The sequence below is a fragment of the Scomber scombrus genome, chromosome 5 (assembly GCF_963691925.1).
Source record: "Scomber scombrus chromosome 5, fScoSco1.1, whole genome shotgun sequence".
NCBI classification, from domain to species: Eukaryota; Metazoa; Chordata; class Actinopteri; order Scombriformes; family Scombridae; genus Scomber; species Scomber scombrus.
The window spans coordinates 24,085,498-24,107,365 of NC_084974.1; the positions used below are offsets into that span (position 1 = coordinate 24,085,498).

The 21,868-nt window shown below is 37.3% G+C and overlaps 2 protein-coding genes across 4 annotated transcripts; both read right to left on the reverse strand.

The window, feature by feature from the left end:
• Positions 1 to 111: 111 nt before the first annotated feature.
• sertad3 (SERTA domain containing 3) lies at positions 112 to 6,762 on the reverse strand. Of its 3 annotated transcripts, XM_062419313.1 has the most exons (3): positions 6,694 to 6,762; positions 3,110 to 3,498; positions 112 to 3,007 (listed from the first exon to the last, which is right to left on the reverse strand). In XM_062419313.1, exons 2-3 carry the CDS (start codon positions 3,489 to 3,491, stop codon positions 2,436 to 2,438), a joined length of 954 nt encoding a protein of 317 aa, XP_062275297.1. In that variant the 5' UTR covers positions 3,492 to 3,498; positions 6,694 to 6,762; the 3' UTR covers positions 112 to 2,435. The 3 variants fall into 3 exon arrangements, with proteins under 3 accessions (XP_062275297.1, XP_062275294.1, XP_062275295.1); XM_062419310.1 differs by having other exon boundaries at positions 112 to 3,498; XM_062419311.1 differs by lacking the exon at positions 6,694 to 6,762 and adding an exon at positions 5,109 to 5,208 and having other exon boundaries at positions 112 to 3,498.
• A 1,981-nt stretch (positions 6,763 to 8,743) lies between these two features.
• blvrb (biliverdin reductase B) lies at positions 8,744 to 14,294 on the reverse strand. The gene is made up of 5 exons (XM_062419097.1): positions 14,126 to 14,294; positions 12,192 to 12,353; positions 11,189 to 11,278; positions 10,595 to 10,726; positions 8,744 to 9,322 (listed from the first exon to the last, which is right to left on the reverse strand). The coding sequence occupies exons 1-5, from the start codon at positions 14,208 to 14,210 to the stop codon at positions 9,168 to 9,170; spliced, it is 624 nt and encodes a 207-aa protein (XP_062275081.1). The 5' UTR covers positions 14,211 to 14,294; the 3' UTR covers positions 8,744 to 9,167.
• Between the last annotated feature and the right edge of the window lie 7,574 nt (positions 14,295 to 21,868).

Here is a 21,868-nt window from a genome sequence, read left to right on the forward strand (position 1 = left end):
CTGTTCATACTGATAAGCTAATATGCCGTCCAAATGAGTCAAATTAGGAAGATATCTTTCAATGTTAGTCTTTTTTTCACTGCTGAAATCTAGTTCCTGGTTACATTTTGTGTCTCAGTAAAGTTAATTAAATTTAACACATTCCAGCTTTGATGCTTTACAATTTTTCAGTGACTCTTTATTATAGTTTCCTTTTAAAGAGGAAATGTGTCTTTTGTCTAGCATAGCTGGAGTTTGAAGTAACTTAATTTACTTAAATCTTTCCATCTCATCTCGGGCAGCAAATCTCAACTGAGGCAAAAAAAAAAAAACAACAAAAAACAGCACAATTTGGTTTTAATTTTTTATTAAAAACATCAGTATAGTTGAACAGTCCTCTTTAAAAAGTCTAAAAACAGTATCTGGGCATTCTGCCCTCAATTGCAAAATATAAAAATTAGAATAAAAGTAAATAAAATAACTGCCATGGCAGTATACTAATATACCATTAGTAAATTGTCAAATATAACATTAAATTACTCATCTTGTTAACAAAATATGCCATTTATAAATAGTTTGAGACTTCAGTCTAGCTATTCAGAAAGGACATTGGCAGAGAAAGCAACTTTGATCCGTAAACAGGATATAAATGTACAAACACCCGACAGACAGGCATCACGTGCTTCCTCAAACTATTTCTCAGTGTGTCTGTCACATTTCAGCAGTGTTGGTTTAAATGCTGGGTCAACATAAAGGGCTGCTTAGGTTACAGTTAAAAACACCTTTTCCTATGTGTTTTTTCTTTTTAAAACAACAATAAAACAGGACAATAACAGTACATTTAGAACAACTGCAGTTAAGGGGTTCAAAAGGGACAATCTGGCTATATCATACCTGTAATTTTACCATTATAAAATAATAACAATAAATACAGAGTAAAACATACATGACTGACACTTAAAAATGCATATTATTAACAAAAGTGCAATGATTCAGACAAAACGTGTGGACCCCACAAAGAACAAAGAGGAAATGACATACAGACAAGTGAGCAACTGTTGATAAGGTGGAAGTGAGCACCATCCAGACCATCAGCCAATGTGGCTGCAGCACGATGCTGAACTCCCACCAGAACTCATCAAAAACAGCAGAGGTGATTGTGAATTCCTAATGTGACACTTACAGTGGCTCTGAGCTGTCACATTCAAACTGAGGATATAATAAAAGTACTGCAAAGGCTTTTTGAAAAAAAAGCAACTTCTAAAAGAGACATAAAAGCACCTTTTGAGCATGACTGTGCCTGTAGCCTTTACAGAAAACACCCACGTGTCACGTTGAACTTCCTGAGCTACAGCTGCACTCAGATTCGTTCTCTGACGGGAAACATTTGAGAGAAGAAAAAGAAAAAGAAATTCAAGTTCCAGTTTCAGTCTTCAGATGGGACATGGTTTGGCACTCAGCTGTTTGAGTGGCAGTAAGAGCTGTGCTTTCTTTCCACTGAGCAATATTCAAGCAGTAAGTGTCTTTACTACCAATACAGGATACGTTAATAAAATGGGAATCGCACCATGAAAAACTCAAGGTTACAAATAAGAGTTATCCAGATAAATACAACTTTCAAGACTTAAACACAATTGATATTTCACTTCACTCATCACTGACCTCAAGACTGGTCCTTAAAGATTTTTTCTTCAGGCCAACCAACCTGATACCATTAACAAATATGCATGTTTGATCATTAAAAAACATATTTTCTTATTCTTTGAAATCCTGACCAGATCTCAAACCACCTGACATCACGTCCTTGTTATAACTCATTGATAAATGAGGTTAAAGGATTTCTTCACAGAAGATTTGACCTACTGTTTTAGTGTTTCAACCATTATCCTTTCAACACCAGCCAAATCATATTCTCTCAGATCTCACATTAACATTAACGTTCAGAACATCAGCATCACTGAGCTTTGCTCCGCTGAACTGTCGGGGCCTAACTGGCTCCAAGCTGCTGCACACTCAAGGTTACGTGAAGCTGCGATGCATCGGACAAATTTTAAGGCAACACTGTTGAAGGACACAATTGTAAAATATTTAACACTTCATCATCATGCACTGACTCACTGCTTAGCAGTTAAAACACAGCCTTGCCAGGCTTACCACCCACATAGTTCTCAGTGTGACATGACCTTCATTATTGCCATGAAATAAAAACCTTTTATGTTGCACAAAAAATTGCCAAAAGCATCTCAGCATCTCCTCATGAAAGCACTTTCTGTCTTAGACATCATCCTTTTTTTAAAAACATTTCTAGAGCATTCTTACTACTTTCTAAAGCCCATAATAAACTAAAAAGTAGTATAAAAAAGTAAAATAAGGCCATTTGCCATTAGAATCTGCATTTCAGTTTTTGTTCAAGTTGCTTCCTGTAGAAGTGGCTTTATTACAGTATGATGAGTCTATCAGGACTCCACCAGGATCTCCATCAGGTGCTCCAGCTCAATTCCTTCTCTCATATGATTCTGACCGGAGAAGGGAGAGGACGGCGGTGAAGAGAGAGAAGGTGAGCTGGATGAGAAAGACGATGGGCTGAATGAGGCGAATGAAGGCAGGCACTTTAGATTCTGGTTGAGAGAGAGAGAGAAGGGGTGCGAGGAGGATGAAGGGGGAGAGAAAGGCGGCAGGTATCGTAGGAGATCATCCCCAGCCGGGTATCCACCTCCACTGCCTCTCAGCCCGAGTATTCCCATGTCCCTCTCCAGCAGGGATGTGTCTATATCCTGGAACAGATCCTCCACGGTGAGATCACTTAGGTAGCTGGACCTCATAACCTCCATGCTGCTCTCCCGCACCCTGCACTCCTCCTGCTGCTCCCAGCCAACCCCATAACCTCTGACCCCCTGTTTCATCCCCGTCACACCTCCCTCGGAGAACCCCGACAGGTTCTCCAAGGACCTGAGAGGTGTCCGTGGAGCTGCCTGCTGGTTTAGGTCGATGGTAGAGTCCAGTGCGGTGAGGATGGAGGAAACGGCAGCTGAAAGAGAGAAATCAGGATCGGTGGACATCGATCCCCAATCCTCATCATCTTCCTGCAAACACATCGATGCACTTGAATAGCAACTTGCTGGAGACATACCTGCAGCCCAATTTGGTGGAACCAGCTGACAGTTGGGAGGAGCTGATAGGCTATTAGCAACCATAAATGCTGAGTGATGTTTTGCTTGGACAATACTCTCCTGCTCCTTCGTCTGCAGCACAGATGAAGAACTACAGGGTGGCAGAGACAGCTCCAGCTCAACTGAGGGTGACCTACAAGCTTCCAGGCTCATCTGCCGCAGTGTGTTGGCTATGAGAACGGAGCGCCGCAGGCTGGGCTCAGGTAGCTCCTGGCCACGCTGATACTTGCTCAGCGAAACCGAGAACACAAACTGGCGCTGGCTCTCCCAGGCAAGGCTGCTCCTGTCTGACACCTCCACGTCCTCTGGTGGGAGTTTTCGCTTCTGCCCCTTCATGATCATCTTTAAACTGCGAAGGAAGGAAGAAAGACAGGAACCGTTAAGTCAACTTGTAATGTGGTTAAAAATAACAATTGTAGACATTTTGTAGTTGATCTGTTACCCAATTCTGCCGTTAGTCAAGGACGGAGGTAATTTGGAAATAGAAAAACTTTTACATTTTTACAGATGAGTGAAATGATGATAAAAAGCTGATGTGATAAATGCAGTTATTGGATAAAACAGGGGTTTTATCAACAGTAAATTATTTGCAATAACACAAAAACATAAAGGGAAAAAAATAAATTAGACACCTCATTAGGGAGTCTTCTGTATGTTTAAACGGATTTATTGCAACGTTACTGTAAAAAGCCTACTCTACACTTTTACAGGCGTTTTGATATAATTAATGATAAAACAAGTAAATGAATCAGCATTTTTAATTTGTACAAAGTTGCATTTATATATTTCTAGCGGAAACAGTAAATATAAGCAATAATATATAAACATAAAAGGGAAATGAGACACCTCATTAGGGCATGTTATTCTTCTGAGTTTAACTGTTTTTTCAGGCATTTTTCTGAACTGCACTTAGTTAGTCTAACTTTTCTAGTTTTGTAATGTTGTAATGTAACGGATTACTGTTACATTTATTTTGCTTTTAAATTACGTTGTTACATGTAACTAGTCACATCTGAAGTCAGACGTTTAAGATTTTGCTCAGGCGGGTTTTTTCCTCATTTTTTAATATTTAACATGTTACAGAATACATATATTGCTGTTTTTAATTCTTTGTAATCAATATTGTTTTATATTTTGTAAATAAATCATGACGTGGGCTAGGGGTGGGAATCACCAGAGGCTCCACATATGATATTATGATACAATATCATTGCGATTTTAAATAGATTGCGATATGCTGCACTATATCGCAATTCATTACCTTTTTTCACCTGCAAATTATGTCCCCAAAGGAAAAAACCCTTCAATTTTGCAATTCCTATAATAAAAGATCGATACTTGGCGCATGTGTATTGATACAATATTGCCATGCAAAATATCGCCTTTTCGATTTTTTCCCCCACGCTTATTTGGAGCACACATGCTCTTAAATTGTGTCACAGTACCAGTAAAGCCTATATCAGATTTAAATGAGAGATAAATCTTACTCTTTTAGAACTAATCTCCCTTATAAATCATATCAGTATCCATGAAAAACACCTGGACTTAGATGTTGGAGGTTTTAATGGGTACACTTACCCTTACAGCTGAAAACATTGGTTAGACAAATATAAAAGTAATCAAAAAGTAATACGTAATTGAAGTAGTTACATTACTTATAACATTTTAAACAGGTTAACTACTAATCTGTAACCTATTACATTTCCAAAGTAACTTTCCCAACCCTGTTTTAAGTCATGCAGTCAGCTCATAGTGTGGGTTGGGGGTTGCACATTTTAGTTTCGTCGTGGAGGGAAAAAAAGAAACCGTCTTAACATAAGCAAACTGAATAAATATGCAGATGAAATGACCATAAACTGATGTAATGACTTTTTACTGACGAGCAATGTTAACCAAAAACCTTAAATTACCCTCTTTTTTTTTTTAAAGAGCACAGATTGAAAGTAAAGAAAAACAGACCCGTCGGTTCACTTCCTCTCTCTCTCTCTCCTCGGTCTCCTGAGTTACGTCGATCTGGCTTCTCGTTGCTTAACTTTTCTATTTGTTTCCTCTTTCGGATAACAAATGTAAAAGCAACACCTTTATACTCGACCTATTAACTATTTCGACTTAAAACAGGGCTAACCTTACAGCTAAAGTTTGGAGAGGCCGACCCCACTGCAGTCTTCTCCCGCCTGTGATTTTGAGTTGTACGCCCAAAGGTGGGGGCTGGGAGGGTACTTATACATATACGTCACATGACACGGTCCTGTCTACATGGTAACCCTACATGTGCTACTTAAATCACCAATAAAAGGTAAGGAAATGTTCTCCATAAATAAAGTCTATCCAGCTAAAAAAATATCTTTATAAAAAATAGATTTAAAAAAGAGACATTTACGTGAGTTGTAGTTGTTGTTATGAATGTCCAGAAATTATTGTACGTTTATTTTTGGCATTTGTGAAGATATTCTGGCAAAACTTTTGTGATTTTATTATTGTAAATATTGATGAAAGTTTTATGTTACTTTGGATGAATGTAATGGAAAATAACACAGAAAAAATCCCATTTGATAAATCTTATCATTATTATTATTATTGTTATCATTATAATGGCCAAACTCCATATCCATAAATGAAAATTTACAGGTAAGAAACGACGCTTTATTGCATTTAGCAGTGAGATCAAACAATACATTAATTCAATTCAATCATCCCTAAAAACCAAAACCTATGTTAGAAATCTTTCTATAGATCCCCCTAGCGGTAATTTATGTACATTTTCTTTTACATATAAACGCGTTTTCCCCTTTTTTGTCGATATAAATAAGAAAAAAAAGGTAACCCTAGATTTGCAAAATCTCTCACTGATTCAAAATGTTCTTGTTTCGCTGTTTTATGGTGTTACAGATGGTGGTTTTGGTTTAGATTATCAATTTGAAATGTGGTGTGTTTAAATTACGACTTCATTGCAAATCTCGCGATGGTTTCGTGAATCTGGGGTTACCATATAGACTGTACCGTCGCATTAAAAACACACTAAACAATCTATTTCATACATAATAATAATATCTCTTTTTATAATGGTATGTAGACCTGTAAAAGTGCTCCTACCCTAATTAATTGTCACCCAGACCGGATTTTCAAGGTTGTAATTATATAATTGGCATAGCACTAATTCCTAAATGATTACATCACCGAGAGAAGAAGAGAAGGGACTCCCATTCGCATATTTGGGCTTTGAATTTTAAAAAAGTAAGGCTAAGACAGCAGCTGGTGGTTAATGTGAGTGTACAAGTCTACAAAAAGCTGTCAGTCAGCGTGTTTTAATCGTATGTTCAAGGTTAAGATACTTTAAGAAACGATAAGGAGCCAATGTTCAATCCTTCAATAAATCTCCCAGTTTTATATTAAAATGAACATTTCATTAACAATTACAATACCACGAATAGCCTATAAAGCACAAATGAGAGAAAAAACGTCCACCGGAATGCTAATTAAGTCCAATAGACGTGCAGTTGTATAAATGAGTATTAAATAAAGCTGGTATTGACATTTAGCTTACCTGAGAGGAGAGCAGCAGAAACAAACTTCACTATCGTAAAACCACCAAAAAATGTCAAAGTTCACAGTTTCAATTTAAATTCCACGAATCAACCTTTCACCACATGAAGTAGTACAAGCCTTTCCAACAACCAGCGAGTCAACTTTGAAAAACAGCTTTAGCTCCTCCTCGGCCTGTTTATTGGACGGCTGAGGAAAAACATGAAGTTACCTCATCACAAAACCACTTCCTCCAGTTTCTTTCTAAATAAATAATCTTTTAATTCCTCAATTAGTTGTTTAGTCCATAACATTTCAGATAACGACGAAAAACGTTCAAGATGTTATCCTCAAATGTCCCGATCAACAGTTAACCTAAAAAAGATTCAGTTTACTGTCATAGAAGAATAAAGAAACCAGCAAATATTCAACTTGAAGAAGCTGTAATCAGAGGATTTAATATTTAGCAACTAATTGATTAATCAATTAATCATTGCAGCTTTATTACAAATTCATATATCATATATCATATAGTATAATAAAAAATATAATGATTTATTTTTATATTTTCATACAAAAGGATATATTTGAATTGAATTGATGTATTTGTTTCATTAACCACTACCTTGTGAAATATTTTTATTGATCCATTATACCAGTTCCCATAACATCCAATTAATAGATAATTTGTATGTGATGATTCAGATTCTTTTGAGCACCCTTGAGCTTGTCTACTTACTCAAAGTCAAAACGTCAGATGTTTTTTTTTTAAAGTTACAGGAACAACATCATGTGCTGAATGTGTAAAAGTGGAAATCATTTGATAAAAGTTGCAGCAAGACTTGACAAAAGTTTAGCATTTCCGGTGTAGTGGTGGCTCTCCTTAGTCAGCTTGACACATATTTCTGTGAGAGAGTTGCACAATAAGAGCTGCACATGCCATTCATCTGACTGACTGGCTGTCCTTTGCAGGGACATACTCACATGGGGGGAACTGTTAGGGAAGTAGAGCAACTACACAAGTGATACCCCAAATTTTCATGATAAACTCTTTTTAAAAACTCTCATATTGAAAAGGTAATTTCTCAATTTAATTGGCTGTGACTCAATCCACTCTGTCCCAGTGTACTCGCTCAAATATACTTTCTGAAGCAACATCCAATTGTGTTGATTTATAGTCGCATTGCGATCTTGTTTGTCTTTTTATTTATTTTTGTAATAGTTATTTAATTTATTATAAGTAGCCTAAAACATCTGAGGAGTTTTTTCCTAAAATATGAACTTTTTTTGTTCATTCTGAATTCAGTTAACCTAAAGTAAAGTGCTGAGGTCAATTAAAATAAAGTTGAGAATCATTGTGTGGGCTGCAGATTTGGTATTACATCTCAATATGAAGAAAAAGCTCCTTTATAAAGAAAAGATACTCACTAGGCTACTAGAGGGATTGGTTGCTATGGTGCTTCAAACGAGAAGTATGTTGGTTTAGGCTCTTACACATAAATCTATCTAAATGTGAAAGATGTCTGTAAGAAAGGCCACTTTAGGACTTTAACTGGTAGCTTAAGACTCAAGAAATGTGACATCTTTTAAAGTAATATTTAAGTAATCAGAGTACACCATTCACCCTAGATTTACTATTACCTCTATCAGTCATCAGACTGTACAACACCCACAGCTCCCAGTACCTCCAACTCCCACTAAAAAAGACCGATGCTGTCCTTACTATGTAAATCCCAGGAACACTGCACACATGTAAATAATCTCAGGAAATTCTGCATATTGCACATTTATATATTGCAGATTATTTAAAATCCAGTTTACTGTATATAGTATTTTATTTTATTTATTTTATCACTTTCATCCTTACGCTGCTACTTTTTTCCACTATACTGCTCTGTCAATTTGAATTTCTCCCAAAGAGGGTCAAAAATACATATCATCTTATCTTATCTCTTATCTTAATTATATTGTACTATATAATTGTAGTATTATTATTATTTTTTTTGTCACTCTATCAACAAATAGCCTGCAGTTATGCTCCTTCACATGAAGCTTTACTCTTTCCCCACACCTTTTTGTACAACAAAGTCTTTTTATTTTCAACTGGTATAAAGAGCATCAGAAAGAATCACATGACAAACATTCAATTTAAAAGCTGCAATACCAAAAGATTGTTGATGTTAAAAGAAAGATTTGATGTAAAGCAATGTAAACAGCTTATAGCTAAAGCAGCAGTTCAGGATTGGCTCTTAAAATATCTCCTATGTGTTAAACTGAAATTAGTATAAAAATATAACAACATCAAATAAAATAATAAAAAGAAAATATTAGTGGTATATCAAAACAAGAAAAACTAAGAAAACACTATCCCTTCATTTATAAATGAACAAATATTTCCTGTGTGTTTCCCTGGAAGTAAAAGAAGGCAAAGCAAAGACAGGAAGAGATTTAAACCCCTCCATCATCCAGAGGGCAGCATCGTTGTGTTGTTTAGGATTATTTGTACTCTCCCCACAGTCCCGCTGTCTTGCTGTCCCACTCTGTGGTGGACAGACACTTGACGAAGAAATGTCCGAGGTCATGTTTAGAAATGGCTCTTCCTCTTAGCATACTCTCTGCCGTCTGGTAGTTCTCTGTCTGGGGGAGATCGCCTGGAGAGAAGCAGACAAGCAGAAAATTCAAATAAAATATAAATAAATAGTCAAGGAAAACAACATTCAGAACAATGTTGGATCTAGTTTAGAAATGGTGTCTAAAGATACAGCAAATAAACTGTCATGAAATATCACCAAAACAGAGTATTTTGGACCTCTGAAAGACCTTCTTTTAAGGAGTAGCTATAATCCTTAATAAAGATCACATCCTATGAAACAATGTTAGCAAAAAGACAGACTTCATCAAACAACTCAGCATACAAGAATAATGAACTGGTATTTGCCCCTTTTTGCATCTTGAATCTGTGTATCTGTAGACATCCTTGTATGGTATTGGCCACCATGTGTATTTAAGACACTGTGCACTATATACAGTGGTGGGGAGTAACTAGTTACATGTAACAGAGTTACGTAATTTAATAACAAAATAAAGGTAACTGTAATCCGTTACAGTTAAATTTTAAAAAAAAAAAATAGGGAGGGTTTTCCCCTCATTTTTTTTATTTTTAATATTTAATATGAATACATATATTGCTGTTTTTAATTCTTTGAAATCAATTTCTTTTAATATTTTGCTACTAAATCATAACGTGGGCTTATTTGGAGCACACATGGGCTTAAATGGTGTAACAGTACCAGTTAAGCCCATGCCAGACTTTTGAATTTTTTCATAAAATATCTTTATTTTATTTTCCAAAATCTACATGAACTAATGAATACATTTTCAAATGAGAGATAAATCTTGCTTTATAAGAAATGATCTCCCTTATAAATCATGTCAGTATCCATGAAAAACACCTGAACTTAGATTTTGGTGCTTAATGGGTACACTTACCCTAACAGCTGAAAACATTAGTTAGAAGTTATTAAAAAGTAATCAAATGTAATAAGTTACATTACTTTGATGAATTAATTGAAATAGTTACATTACTTATTACATTTTAAATAGGGTAACTAGTAATCTGTAACCTATTACATGTCCAAAGTAACCTTCCCAACCCTGATTATATACATATAGAAGTATGTATTTCGCATTGTATGTATAAGAAGTAACCTATTTTTGCCTTTTTAATAATATTTTTGAGCATTGCTGTGGAGCTGTGGAAAACTTAACACAGTTTTAACGTAGATCATGAAACGTTGCAACCAGGAGTCTATTATTCATAAATAGATTTGATCGACATTGGCTTTAATTCCAGCAATAACTTAGGGGGATTTCTTTTTATGTCCTGTTTGGAGTGAAGCTCTCAGTTTCTTCTTCATACTCACCACCGATGTGAGGGGGCATGACGGCCACGTAGTCCAGCCCAGATGTCTTCAGCACTGTGTACATCCTGTCATGGTCCTCCGTCACAGGAACCAGACGGGGAGGCACTTTAGAGCGGTCCCACAGCAGGAAGGCTGAGAGGGAGAAGGATAAAGAGGGAAAAAAATGTTATATGCATGCAGTATAACTTGAAAAAAAAACATGAAATTGGGGTAGTGGGAGGAAGGAAAGAGAGGGAAGAAGAGGACAAAGTGATGATATTAAGTTAAGAAATGAGAAGAATGGAGTGTAAATTAATGTTTAAATGAGGTTTATTTCCAGAGTCTATTTTCTTTTCATTTTAATCTCCCATTATAAGTACTGTGATTTAGAGGTAAATCAACTAAGTGACAGACAATTACATAAAATACAGTATATATTATATGTGAGGTTATAATACCTCTCTAATGTATCTATCTGCACTGCTAATCTGAAGCCAACAGAGACTTAAACCCTGAAAAATAATATTTCAAGTAATTTAACCCAGATCAGCCACGTGACACAAACTTTGACCACTTTCCATATGTTGTTATTATTTTTATTATGGTGAGTCGTACCTGACATGCAGCCAATAACTTTGCGGATCCCACGAGCCTTCATGACGTCCACAATGTTTTTGGTACCTTCAGACATCATGGTAGTCGGACCTGAGAACACAGATCAGAGTTGATCACGGAATCTTTCTTACTTCAACTTATCTTTCTCTATCTTATTCACTCACTCACTCACTGAGGAAACTCACTAAATACTGTACTTAGGTATAGTTTGAATACAGTGTTTCCACAGGCTGAAATTACACATTTACTCCACTGTATTACAGATTGCAGAGGGCAGTACACAAATGGAAAACCTAATAATAATGTGTTCATCAGTCATTTAAAACTAAATGGGGCTATTCATATTTTTGAATGAAGGAATTCAGTATTTTTACCTTTTTGTGAACTCCTGCTTGTATCCATGTTGTCTGAATGTTATGTGTTAGTTGACTGTCTACAATTAAACATCAGTAATTTATTGAAAAATGAACAGTTTATGTTCCTCACGGGGGAAATCATGAACTTTTTCTTCAGTGTAATGCCATAATGTAGCTGCTGTGTATTCAGATTGTATCACAGCAGTGACACATTTAAAGTGTTAAATGTCATATGATTATGTGTTGTAAAAGTCTTATGGCAACCTCTAGTGAATGTTTTACCACATTACACCATTAAAAACTGTGTGCATGTGTTAAAGCTGAACTAGATCAGTTTTGTAAGGAAATGTGAACTTTACCAATCAATTCAAAGAAAAATTGCAAAGTGACCGGTCAGTGTAAACACGTGACAAAAGTGAAAAACCAAATACAGCAAAGAAAAACCATTTGCAACTTTAGGGAAGAAGATTTAAACATGAAAAAAATCTAATACATGTGTGAAGATGCAAGAATTGTAGGGTGCAAAAGCAGGGTGACAAGTAAAGTGATGCAAATTTGAAACTAAACAGTAAATATAATTAATAAAATGCAATTATTGCATGTCTCTGGGATTCAAATCTGTCTTTCTTCAAACTGTGGAGCCTTACTGAGGTCATTCCTTGTGCCCAAGATGATGATAACGGCGTCCTGGCCCTCCATGGTCTTCTTCACGTCATCTTTGTTCAGCACGTCTCCCACTACCACCCTGGATGCCTTGTGGTCAGCGGGCAGCTTGGTAGGGTCCCGCACCAGCACAGTGACATTGTACCCTGGAGATGGAAACATGGAAATGAAACAGATCCACAACATGTACTTCATCATCATCATCATCATCATCATCATCATCATCATCATCATCATCATCATATTCCCAGATATTAAATATTTGCCCTACAGTACCTCCCACTCTCACTACAAAGACTGAGGCTGTCCTTACTATGTAAATCCCAGGAACATTGCACACATGTATATAATATCAGGAATGTATGTATATTGCACATTTATATCGTTATAGATTGTTTATTGTATATAGTATTTTATTTATTTTGATCACTTTCACCATTATGTAGCTACTGTTGTGTCAATTTTGAATTTCTCCCTATATGGATCAATAAAGATAGCTTACCTTACCTTACCTAAAGATTTACATCTGTAACTATTGTGCAGCAAAGTACTATTTTCGGAAATATTTTTTAACTTTGCAGGATTTCTCCTTCAGTCTACAATCTGACATTGTCTATCAAGGTCACGAAAAAGAGAAAGTGTGCAGACATTTTTACACTATTCGGATCCGGCCTTAATTTCCCAAAATGCCCTCGAGGCAAGGAGTGTCAAGATTTACATTAAAATTCAACAGGATCACATAATTCAAATTATATTCCTGTCAAACTGGAACTAGATGAAATTGTCTTTTCCAGAAGCTCCTATAATTACTTTGCAAATTTTGTGACATGTTGTGACCCCACCCCTCCTTTGCAATTTGTGATCTCACCCATCCTCTATACTTTGTGATCCCACCCCTCCTGTACAGCTGAGATAGTGAACAGCTTTCTACTATCAGCTCTCTATGTCAGAGCCTGCTGTGACTCAGCACAATGCTGACAACTTAACATGATTCAACAGTTTTATGCCCACGATGAACCGGGGACAAGGAAATGAAAGTGCTGTAAAATCAATTAATCATATGACAATAGTGTGAGTGTGCCAGTCTGAGTTTATGGTTTTGAAAATCTTTATGGATGTCAAAACTTAAATGTTTAAGGTTTAAGATCTGACCCTAAATCTAAGTGTCTAGTTCAAATGTTAACTTATCACTACACAAAATTGATAATGGCTTGAGTCTAATGAATAACAGCAGTAGTGATTGAAATGTCACCTTGGTGAAATACATTATAAGTGGACTTTGGAGCCCTGCAGCGTGCAAGCTGTGTTTATTTCAATATATAATATTACACTCAGTAATTAGAGGTTCTGACATAGCCTATTTTTAAATCTAAATTTATATGAGAACAAGAAAAAGCTTGAGTTTGGAAATGAGCTGATTAAGTCAAATTGGATTTTTCAAATTTGCTGCAATCTCTTGAAGTTTCAATTAAGGGCAGTTAACACACAAGGAGAGTTTGAGAAAAAATATGGATGTTATGACTAAATTCTGAAATGTATAAGACATGAAGTTAAAGCAAAAGCAGTAGTTTATTACTTACAGTATGTCTGATATCTACACTGATACACTATTATATCAATTTATTGCCCCAGCTCTAAATCTACATGGACAGCTTGACACTGTGGAGTCTAAACGTTGCTATAATTTTTATTATCAATCATTAGTACTATTATTATTATTAATCATCAACTGTTCAGGTATTATTAACCATTACTACAGAATAGACCTTTGCATTCTGTGCTTTAAATCCATCTGAATAAAATAACGTTATGCAACTACTCTAACAGTGACCTTCTAGGACCCACCAACTCAGTACAGTTTGATAACCAAACTGTCACCCGAACAGCTGTATTACTCTCTCTCCCACTCATTACTCACCTGCAGCCACTGCTTGTGGTAGGGTCGCCAGCCCGGTCATTCCCGTAGCTCCAAATATCGCAACGTTTTTAATTGAGTCCGACATTATTTTTAATAAGCGATAATTGCAACTCAGCAACAGCTTGACTGTCTACTGCAGCTTGTCCTCAGTTGTGGACTCTTGTCAGTTAGAAATCACATTTGACCTGTAAAGAGAGGCGCTTCCGCAGCTCGGACTCCTCCTACAGACACACAGTTAAAGGAGCCCTGCTATCACTGCAGTGGTTCACCTCCATGCACAGGTTTGGGAAGGTTACTTTGGAAGTGTAATAGGCTAGGTTACAGATTACTAGTTATCCTATTTAAAATGTAATAAGAAATGTAACTATTTCAATTACTTCATCAAAGTAATGTAACTTAATACATTGGATTAATTTTTGATTACTCTATTGGAACTGTTCATTTATTTGCCAGAAATTCCAGGCCTCTAGGGGGCATGGTTCTTTCATTTATCGTTTGTATTACAGCCTCAGTCAATAGTAAACTACAGGCTATTAAAACTATTAGACATTCCACTAATTTGACTTCTCATTTATGTGCTCTCTTTAATGTATTTGTGTAATTGTAATATGATATTCTGAAATATTGCCTCTGAATGTATGTAGCCCCCTGGAGGTTATTGTTACATTGTATTATATTGAACTGTACTGCACTGTATACTTAATAAAGATTTTGAAAAATTCTAAAAATTAAGAATAATTATGTAGACTAATGAACACTCGACCATAACGCACATGACGCTGCACTACAGTGACATCTGGTGGTAAAAGTGATGGGGACGGTGCGACACCGAGAGGCCCCCCTCCCCTCCTGCCATATCTTTCATGTTGATACAATGTAACAAAATCACACCATATATATATCCAGCGACAGGCAAGACAAACGACACATAGCTTAAAAGTTAGCGACAATGAAGCGTTCACACCCAAGTGGCGTTGTAATTGTTGGAATGTAATTGTGTGTGCATGTGTGTGTGATTGCATGTTGGCTTATTTGCAAACATTTCTAAATATTAGAAAACCATATTATTCTAAATATTTAGATTTACGAGATATCATAGTGGCTTTTGATTGGCTTACAGACATCAGGTAGCCCCGCCCCATTTCTGGAGCAGAAACTTGGAAAAAAAAGATGGAGGGACTAAAAAAAGGTGTTCCGGAGTCTTTTATTAATTAGTTCGTCATTAATTACACCACTCTGTAACAGTAACAGCGTAAGGTATCTAAGGTATGTTTGTTAAAACAGTGTGAAGCTAAATGTACGGTAAAGCTCGTTAGACTAACTCAGCATTACTCACCTTTGACACTAATAGAGCTATGATTAGTCCACTGATGTTTTAATTAGCCTTTTATTAAAGCTAAAATGCCAGCATTTGTGATTCCAGCTTCTCAAACGAAAAGATTGCTTTAGCGAGTTTTCACATGACTCTAAATGGGATGTTTTTGATTTTTTGCACATTTTAATTAACCTTGCTGCTTTATTAGTTAGTTTAGTTAGTTTTTTTATCCGTCTTTTAAATTGATGCTTTAACTTTGAAGCACTTTGAGATTTGCTTCAAATGTAAAGAGTAGGCTATCACAAAAAAGTATTATTATTATCTGAGATTACAACAGGCGTTTTCACTTTTATCTGACATTTTTTTAATCAAACAATCGATTAATCAAGACAATAATCGGCAGATTAATTAAAACAATGGTTAGGTCTACTTGCAGCTCTTGTTAATTTATATAAATAAATGCACTTTCAGATGGAAGATGAATCCAACACAGTGACGTTAATCTTATATGCTCTGTTTTTATTCTCTTAATATCTAGAACATTTTGAGCCATTTTTTTATGCCTTTTAGTTTAAGTTTAAGCTCTCATCTGACTGTCAAACACGTCCTCTCGTGGCTTCTTGATATAATTGATCTCTCTCTCTCTCTCTCTCTCTCTCCCTCTCTCTCTCTCTCGCTCGCTCGCTCTCTCTCTCTCTCTCTCTCTCTCTCCCTCTCTCTCTCTCTCTCTCTCTCTCTCTCTCTCTGCTCGCCGCACTGATGCTGACATTTCTCTCCAGCATCACCAACGGAGAGGAAGAGGAGGAGGAGGAGGAGGAAGGAGGGGTTGTGTCAGGTGGAAACGGGGACCTCTATGGATATCATCTTCACCCTCCACCGGCTCGCATCCTCAGCACCGACAGCATCTCCCGGCCGGCGGTCACCGCTGCAGGCTCACAGCGCGGCCCCGTTTTCTGCAGCAAGGCGTTGTATTATTTCCACGGTACAAGCTCCCCGGGCTGGTTCTGTAATTACCCAGACAAACCGATTCCTCCTGTAATAAGGACTAATCGAGGGAAGACCCTGCTGGAATAGAAAGCGGAGTGCCAGTCTCCTCCATTGATAAACTACTCTCCACATCCACGTCTTGGTATAAGAGGAGGACAAAAAACCAATCTAGGAAAAAAAAACTAACGCTGAAGCTGAAGGTAAGGCCAAAAGGAGGTCGACAGGATGCTCCTTGTCTCCGTTGGATGTCGTCTTATGTTGTCATTCCCTGTGTGAGAGCTAAAGGGAGTCGAGCTGCATGGTGTTTTTTCGTTTTTGCAGGGACGCTGGCCTGCATTTGGGTGCAGGGTACTGCAGTGATCCGGCGGGGGGGACGCGCTGTTTCATTTCTTTGCTTTTTTTCTTCTTTTTTCACCTACATGTGTTAGACTACATGGTGCATGCCTGGAAAAGTGGTTATGGTGCCTGCCAGAGCTGGCTGTCTAAATTGAAAAAGGATACATTAGTTGAGAAGCAGAAGCCAGAATAGCGGCCTAGTGTGCAGGGGCTATTGGATGTTGTTGCATGTCATACCGGCTTCTTTATCATCCATAACTTTAAATTACAGATGTTTATGCAGGTTTCTGAGGCTTTTTTAATTGATAAAATGTGTCCGAAAGGAAACAGTTAGAAGAGTTTTCCAAGTGATAAATCCCTACAGTATAATGTATTCCTGCAGGAAGTTATGTCTGTGGTCTTACTGTGTGACCTCACATTACTTTGTCCTTTGTGGCATCACTTGTTCCTGAGGGGTTTTTACTGTTTTTATAAGGCAGTACATTCAGATTACCATTATCATATATGTTATATGAAAGATAAAGGCCAGCAGCAGCAGCAACAGCAGCAGCAGCAGTGCTTGCTTTAGCAACAGAAGGAGCAGATGCGCTGTACTCTGTCCAGTCCTGATGTGGTCTGTGTGATCACAGCTGCAGTGAAAAGTGACTGTAACCTTGGTTTCACATAGAGCTCTCACTAATGAGCATGGCTTACTATTTGTGATGTTTGTGGTAAGGCAGGTGTGGGTCGTGAGTTGGCCAGCTTTTGTTAGTTGGTGCAAAGTGTGTGTGTGTGTGTGTGTGTGTGTGTGTGTGTGTGTGTGTGTGTGTGTGTGTGTGTGTGTGTGTGTGTGTGTGTGTGTGTGTGTGTGTGTTTGGAGGGGGGGGGGGGTTGAACAAGAAAGAAAGGAGGATAGTCTCAATTAGCAAAGGTTGTCGTCATTTATTCATTTAATTCAATTCTCTTGGTAGATTTAACAACACAGTTGAGTCAGTTTGATCTCTCCTCACTATCATATACATCTTGAGGTTGATTGTAGTATCTGTGACATGTGTGTGGTACATGGTTGGCCAGTGGTTTTTGACCATATTGTACTTTTAGAGAAGTTAAAATCCTGTGGTTTCACTTTACAATTATACAATACAATTATAGTGTGTTGTGCTCAGCAGCACTATATTATGAAGTTATCACACTTTACAGTACTTGTACAATATCACATATATGTATACAATACTTATGGAAGCAACTGTTATATTGTTATTTTTTAAATCCCCCCATATTACTGCTGTATTTCATGTAACTACCTTGGTCCCAGTAGTGACTTTTGTAGTGCTTATACTACAATACATATTGTAATTTTCCCTTACTAAATACAACTGTGGTTTATCATTGAGGTCAGTATTATAAAAATACTATATTTATACTATATACTATACTAATATGAAATATAGCGCAGCTCCATTAAGGATAATAGTTCTTTTTGTTATCATCCTTGTCTTGTTTGGATGCTAAACAGTGTCTCTGGGTCACTGTAGGTCTTTGCTGCTGGTCTGGTTTTTGTACAGGACCACAAGGTGACTGTTTTGATTTAGATTTGTGGTCCCGCAGACTCAGAACTGGGCGTCAACTTGCTTACAGATGTTGTTTTACTGTGCTGAAGGGCTGAAGTGAGTGGAAGGGACTCAGCGCAGTGTGTGAAGTGCGTATTGCGTGACGTCATGGTGCAAGATCCGGTGTGTGTGTGTGTGTGTGTGTGTGTGTGTGTGTGTGTGTGTGTGTGTGTGTGTGTGTGTGTGTGTGTGTGTGTGTGTGTGTGTATAAAAAGGGAGAGAGAGTGCTTCCATCACTGTAGGAGCAATCTAGGTTGCTTTTTTTTTAGACATTTTTGGAAAGTAACATCATTCTGGATAACCTTTAGGGAAAGTCTTTAGTTTAGTTTTAGATCAGACTAAGGATTTGTAGGTTTTTACAGCATATGCCATCAGACTATATACAAATGTCTTATATTTTCCCCCCAAAAAAAGTCAAGATGTTATTTTCTTTACTGGTTCATTTATTGGCAGTCTTGCAGGGCATTTAGCAACACTGTGTCTCAAATCACATACTAAGTTAGTACCCTTGTGTGTAGTATACTGTGTACACTATTTACCCAAATTTCAACAGAGTAGTTAGCATTCACGTTATCATTCGCAGTACCAAATCATTACAGACTGCTAAATTAACCCAATAAATGTACAGATGGCTTACATGTGACAACAGTGTAGTGATGCTTAGTGCAAAAAACATGTATAATTTACATTTGTAGAATGCGGCGATGTTCACTATAGATACAATGTCCTTGGCTGCCATTTCCTGTTTGAAAAGTGGTCCTTCCCCTTCTGCTACGTAGCCAAGATGGCGACCATTGAGGACAAGAAGCGTCCATGGTTACACACTCAACTTTTTGATTGGTTTGAGTGCACCATCCAGGTACTCATAGTGCTCTGCATGTTTCCATACTTCTCAATGTGAACGCACTTATGCACTCAAAATATTAAGTGTAATTGAGAAGCAGCACAAGAAACATCATACTGGAGGAACAAACTTCTCCACAGATCTGATAAAAAAAACAGCAAAGCAGAAAACAGAGTGAGATAGAGTGAATAGTCAGAACAAGAACTTTGAACAACATACTTGGTGGTATATTTGGCAGGCGTATCAATACAATATCAATATCACTGCATACACTGTAGTATCATCCAGCCTTAATGTACTATTCTCTTTAACATAACCTGCAGAAACTGGCTGTTTTCGAAAAAGAAACCAGCAAAAAAAAAAAAAAATTACATATTTAAGATGTCTCCTACAACACCTTGTTTTTCAGCTGAGGCTGCACAACATTCACAGGCCTGTTGAATGATATATAACAGCCAGTCATCAGGTCAATTTATATGCCATGTAATAATTATGCACAGTAATGTTTTTCAGTAATATTGGTCAATAGGAAAATTGACAAACAGTGATATGGGGGCAGGAGGAAACATCTTATACTCTATCTAACCATTTAAATCTTTACAGACTATATATTGAGCAGGTCTAATTCATTTATATTCAATGTGATCCACAATGAACTTGTATTAGATTACCGACAGTATTGTTATGTTTTAATGGAGAATAATGATACGTTTGTGTTTACCTACCTCAGACCCTCCAAAGTGAATTTAATTGATACTCAGGTCTTCAGATCGATCAATGGAAGTTTCCGGGAGGAGCCGATCATGCTCCTCACAGTTGTCAATAGTTTGGATGACTTATCATCTTAGATAGCAGAGGTCACAGTAAATGTCCCCGAGATGTTTTGATCTGCATGTGACGATATTGATGAGGACTGCTGTGTGTGTGTGTGTGTGGGGGGGGGGGGGGGGTCTGGCCCCTATTTAAGCCCCACAGAAACAGAGACACAGAGCTGCTGCCATTGACTGATTAACACTGGCAGCTGTCTTTCTCTCTCTCACTCTTTTTCTCTTCATCTTCCTGGTGATATGCCTTCCCTTCCCTCTCTCTCTCTCTCTCTCTCTCTCTCTCTCTCTCTCTCTCTCTCTCTCTCTCTCTCTCTCTCTCTCTCGTTCTCTTCCCTTTTCTCCTCAATTCTCCCTATTTCACCTCCTCCAGTGTCAGCCTTTCTGCGCCTCCGTAAAGTCTCTCTTCTATAACCTATATTTTTCTCTCTCTATCTCTATCTATCACTCCCCTCTCATACTCGTTTACTCTATCTCTCTCATTTGATTATGTCTGCTTCTTCTTTTACTCTCCGTCTCTAAATCTAACCTCTAAATCAAAAAGGCTCCTGGGATCCACATGAAGCTCTTCTTCGTTCATTACTGCAGCAAAATGATCATCAGAGGGGGGAAAAATGGTTATCCTGTCTGAAGAAATGATCATAGAGTAGGAGGTTTATTTATCAATACACAGTATCTGAAATGTGGCTTTTCAAGTGGCTACCCCACTTCAAATACAGACATGCAATTGAATTTACTCACCATAAATTAGTGTTTAGATGTTGTGTTATATAATTATTTTGTTGTGACATTACATTACTCAGTTTTAAGAAGTCATTCCGGAGATTTTGGCCTTTTTTGATAGTACAGGTGTCATTTATCTAAATATACCGAATCAGTTCCCATTAATAGAGAGCAGACACTTCTCTAGGATTCATGATAGCACCAATTATCTTTGAAGGAAGGATATGTATAGCTGAACTGTGTGTCTGTAATAACCCAAAAGAAAACAGATCTAATGAGCCCCAGAAACTAAACTGTGGAGGTAAAAATTCCTTTAGCACAGACGCGTCTCCGTTATAAAATTATAAAGATAAAAGGAGTTTTTCTTGAGATAAGAAAAATGAGACAAACTTTGGTGTGATTGTGTAATGTTGGTTTGAATTGATGTTGGAAAGGTGACACAGCAAAGTGCAAAGTGAGGCTTATTATGCTTGAAAAGTCCACCACTGCCTCTTTTTCTGCTATATTATGTAATGAAAAGCAGAGCAGGTGGAAACAAATGCAAGAGACCTAAAGGCAGGGCTGCAGAAAAATAGCAGAATATAACCGACAAAAAAACTGACAGGAACTTGACAAGAACTGGTGAAAGTAGACAAAGGATCTAACAAAGAGTGAACAGAAAATCAAGACTTAAATACAAACCAAACTAATCAAACAACAGGAAACAGGTGGCGCAATACGAGGGCAGGCTGGGAGCTGATTGGCTATAGGAAGGATACAAGGAGCAGCGGCAGGTGTGAGGAGGAGCACACAAGGAAAACAGAGCAAACTGAAATTCAAAACCCAGAAAACCCACCTAAATATGAATAAGAAAAAACCAAATGACTGAACACACGCTGGAAACCAATAGAATAATCCAAACACATGATTTCAAGCACATGTCTGATAGTGTGCATCTATATGGGAATGCTTGACATAAAAGACTGAAAGGCTTAAGGGCCTCTGAGACTAAACTGGTGTAAATTATCTAAATATTAACTAAATATATATCATCAGCTCATTTTGCAGCATCAACCTGCTTTATAGTCTCTTAGTTTTATATATTAACAACTATTTTCTGAACAGGATCGACAGTCTTTGACCACT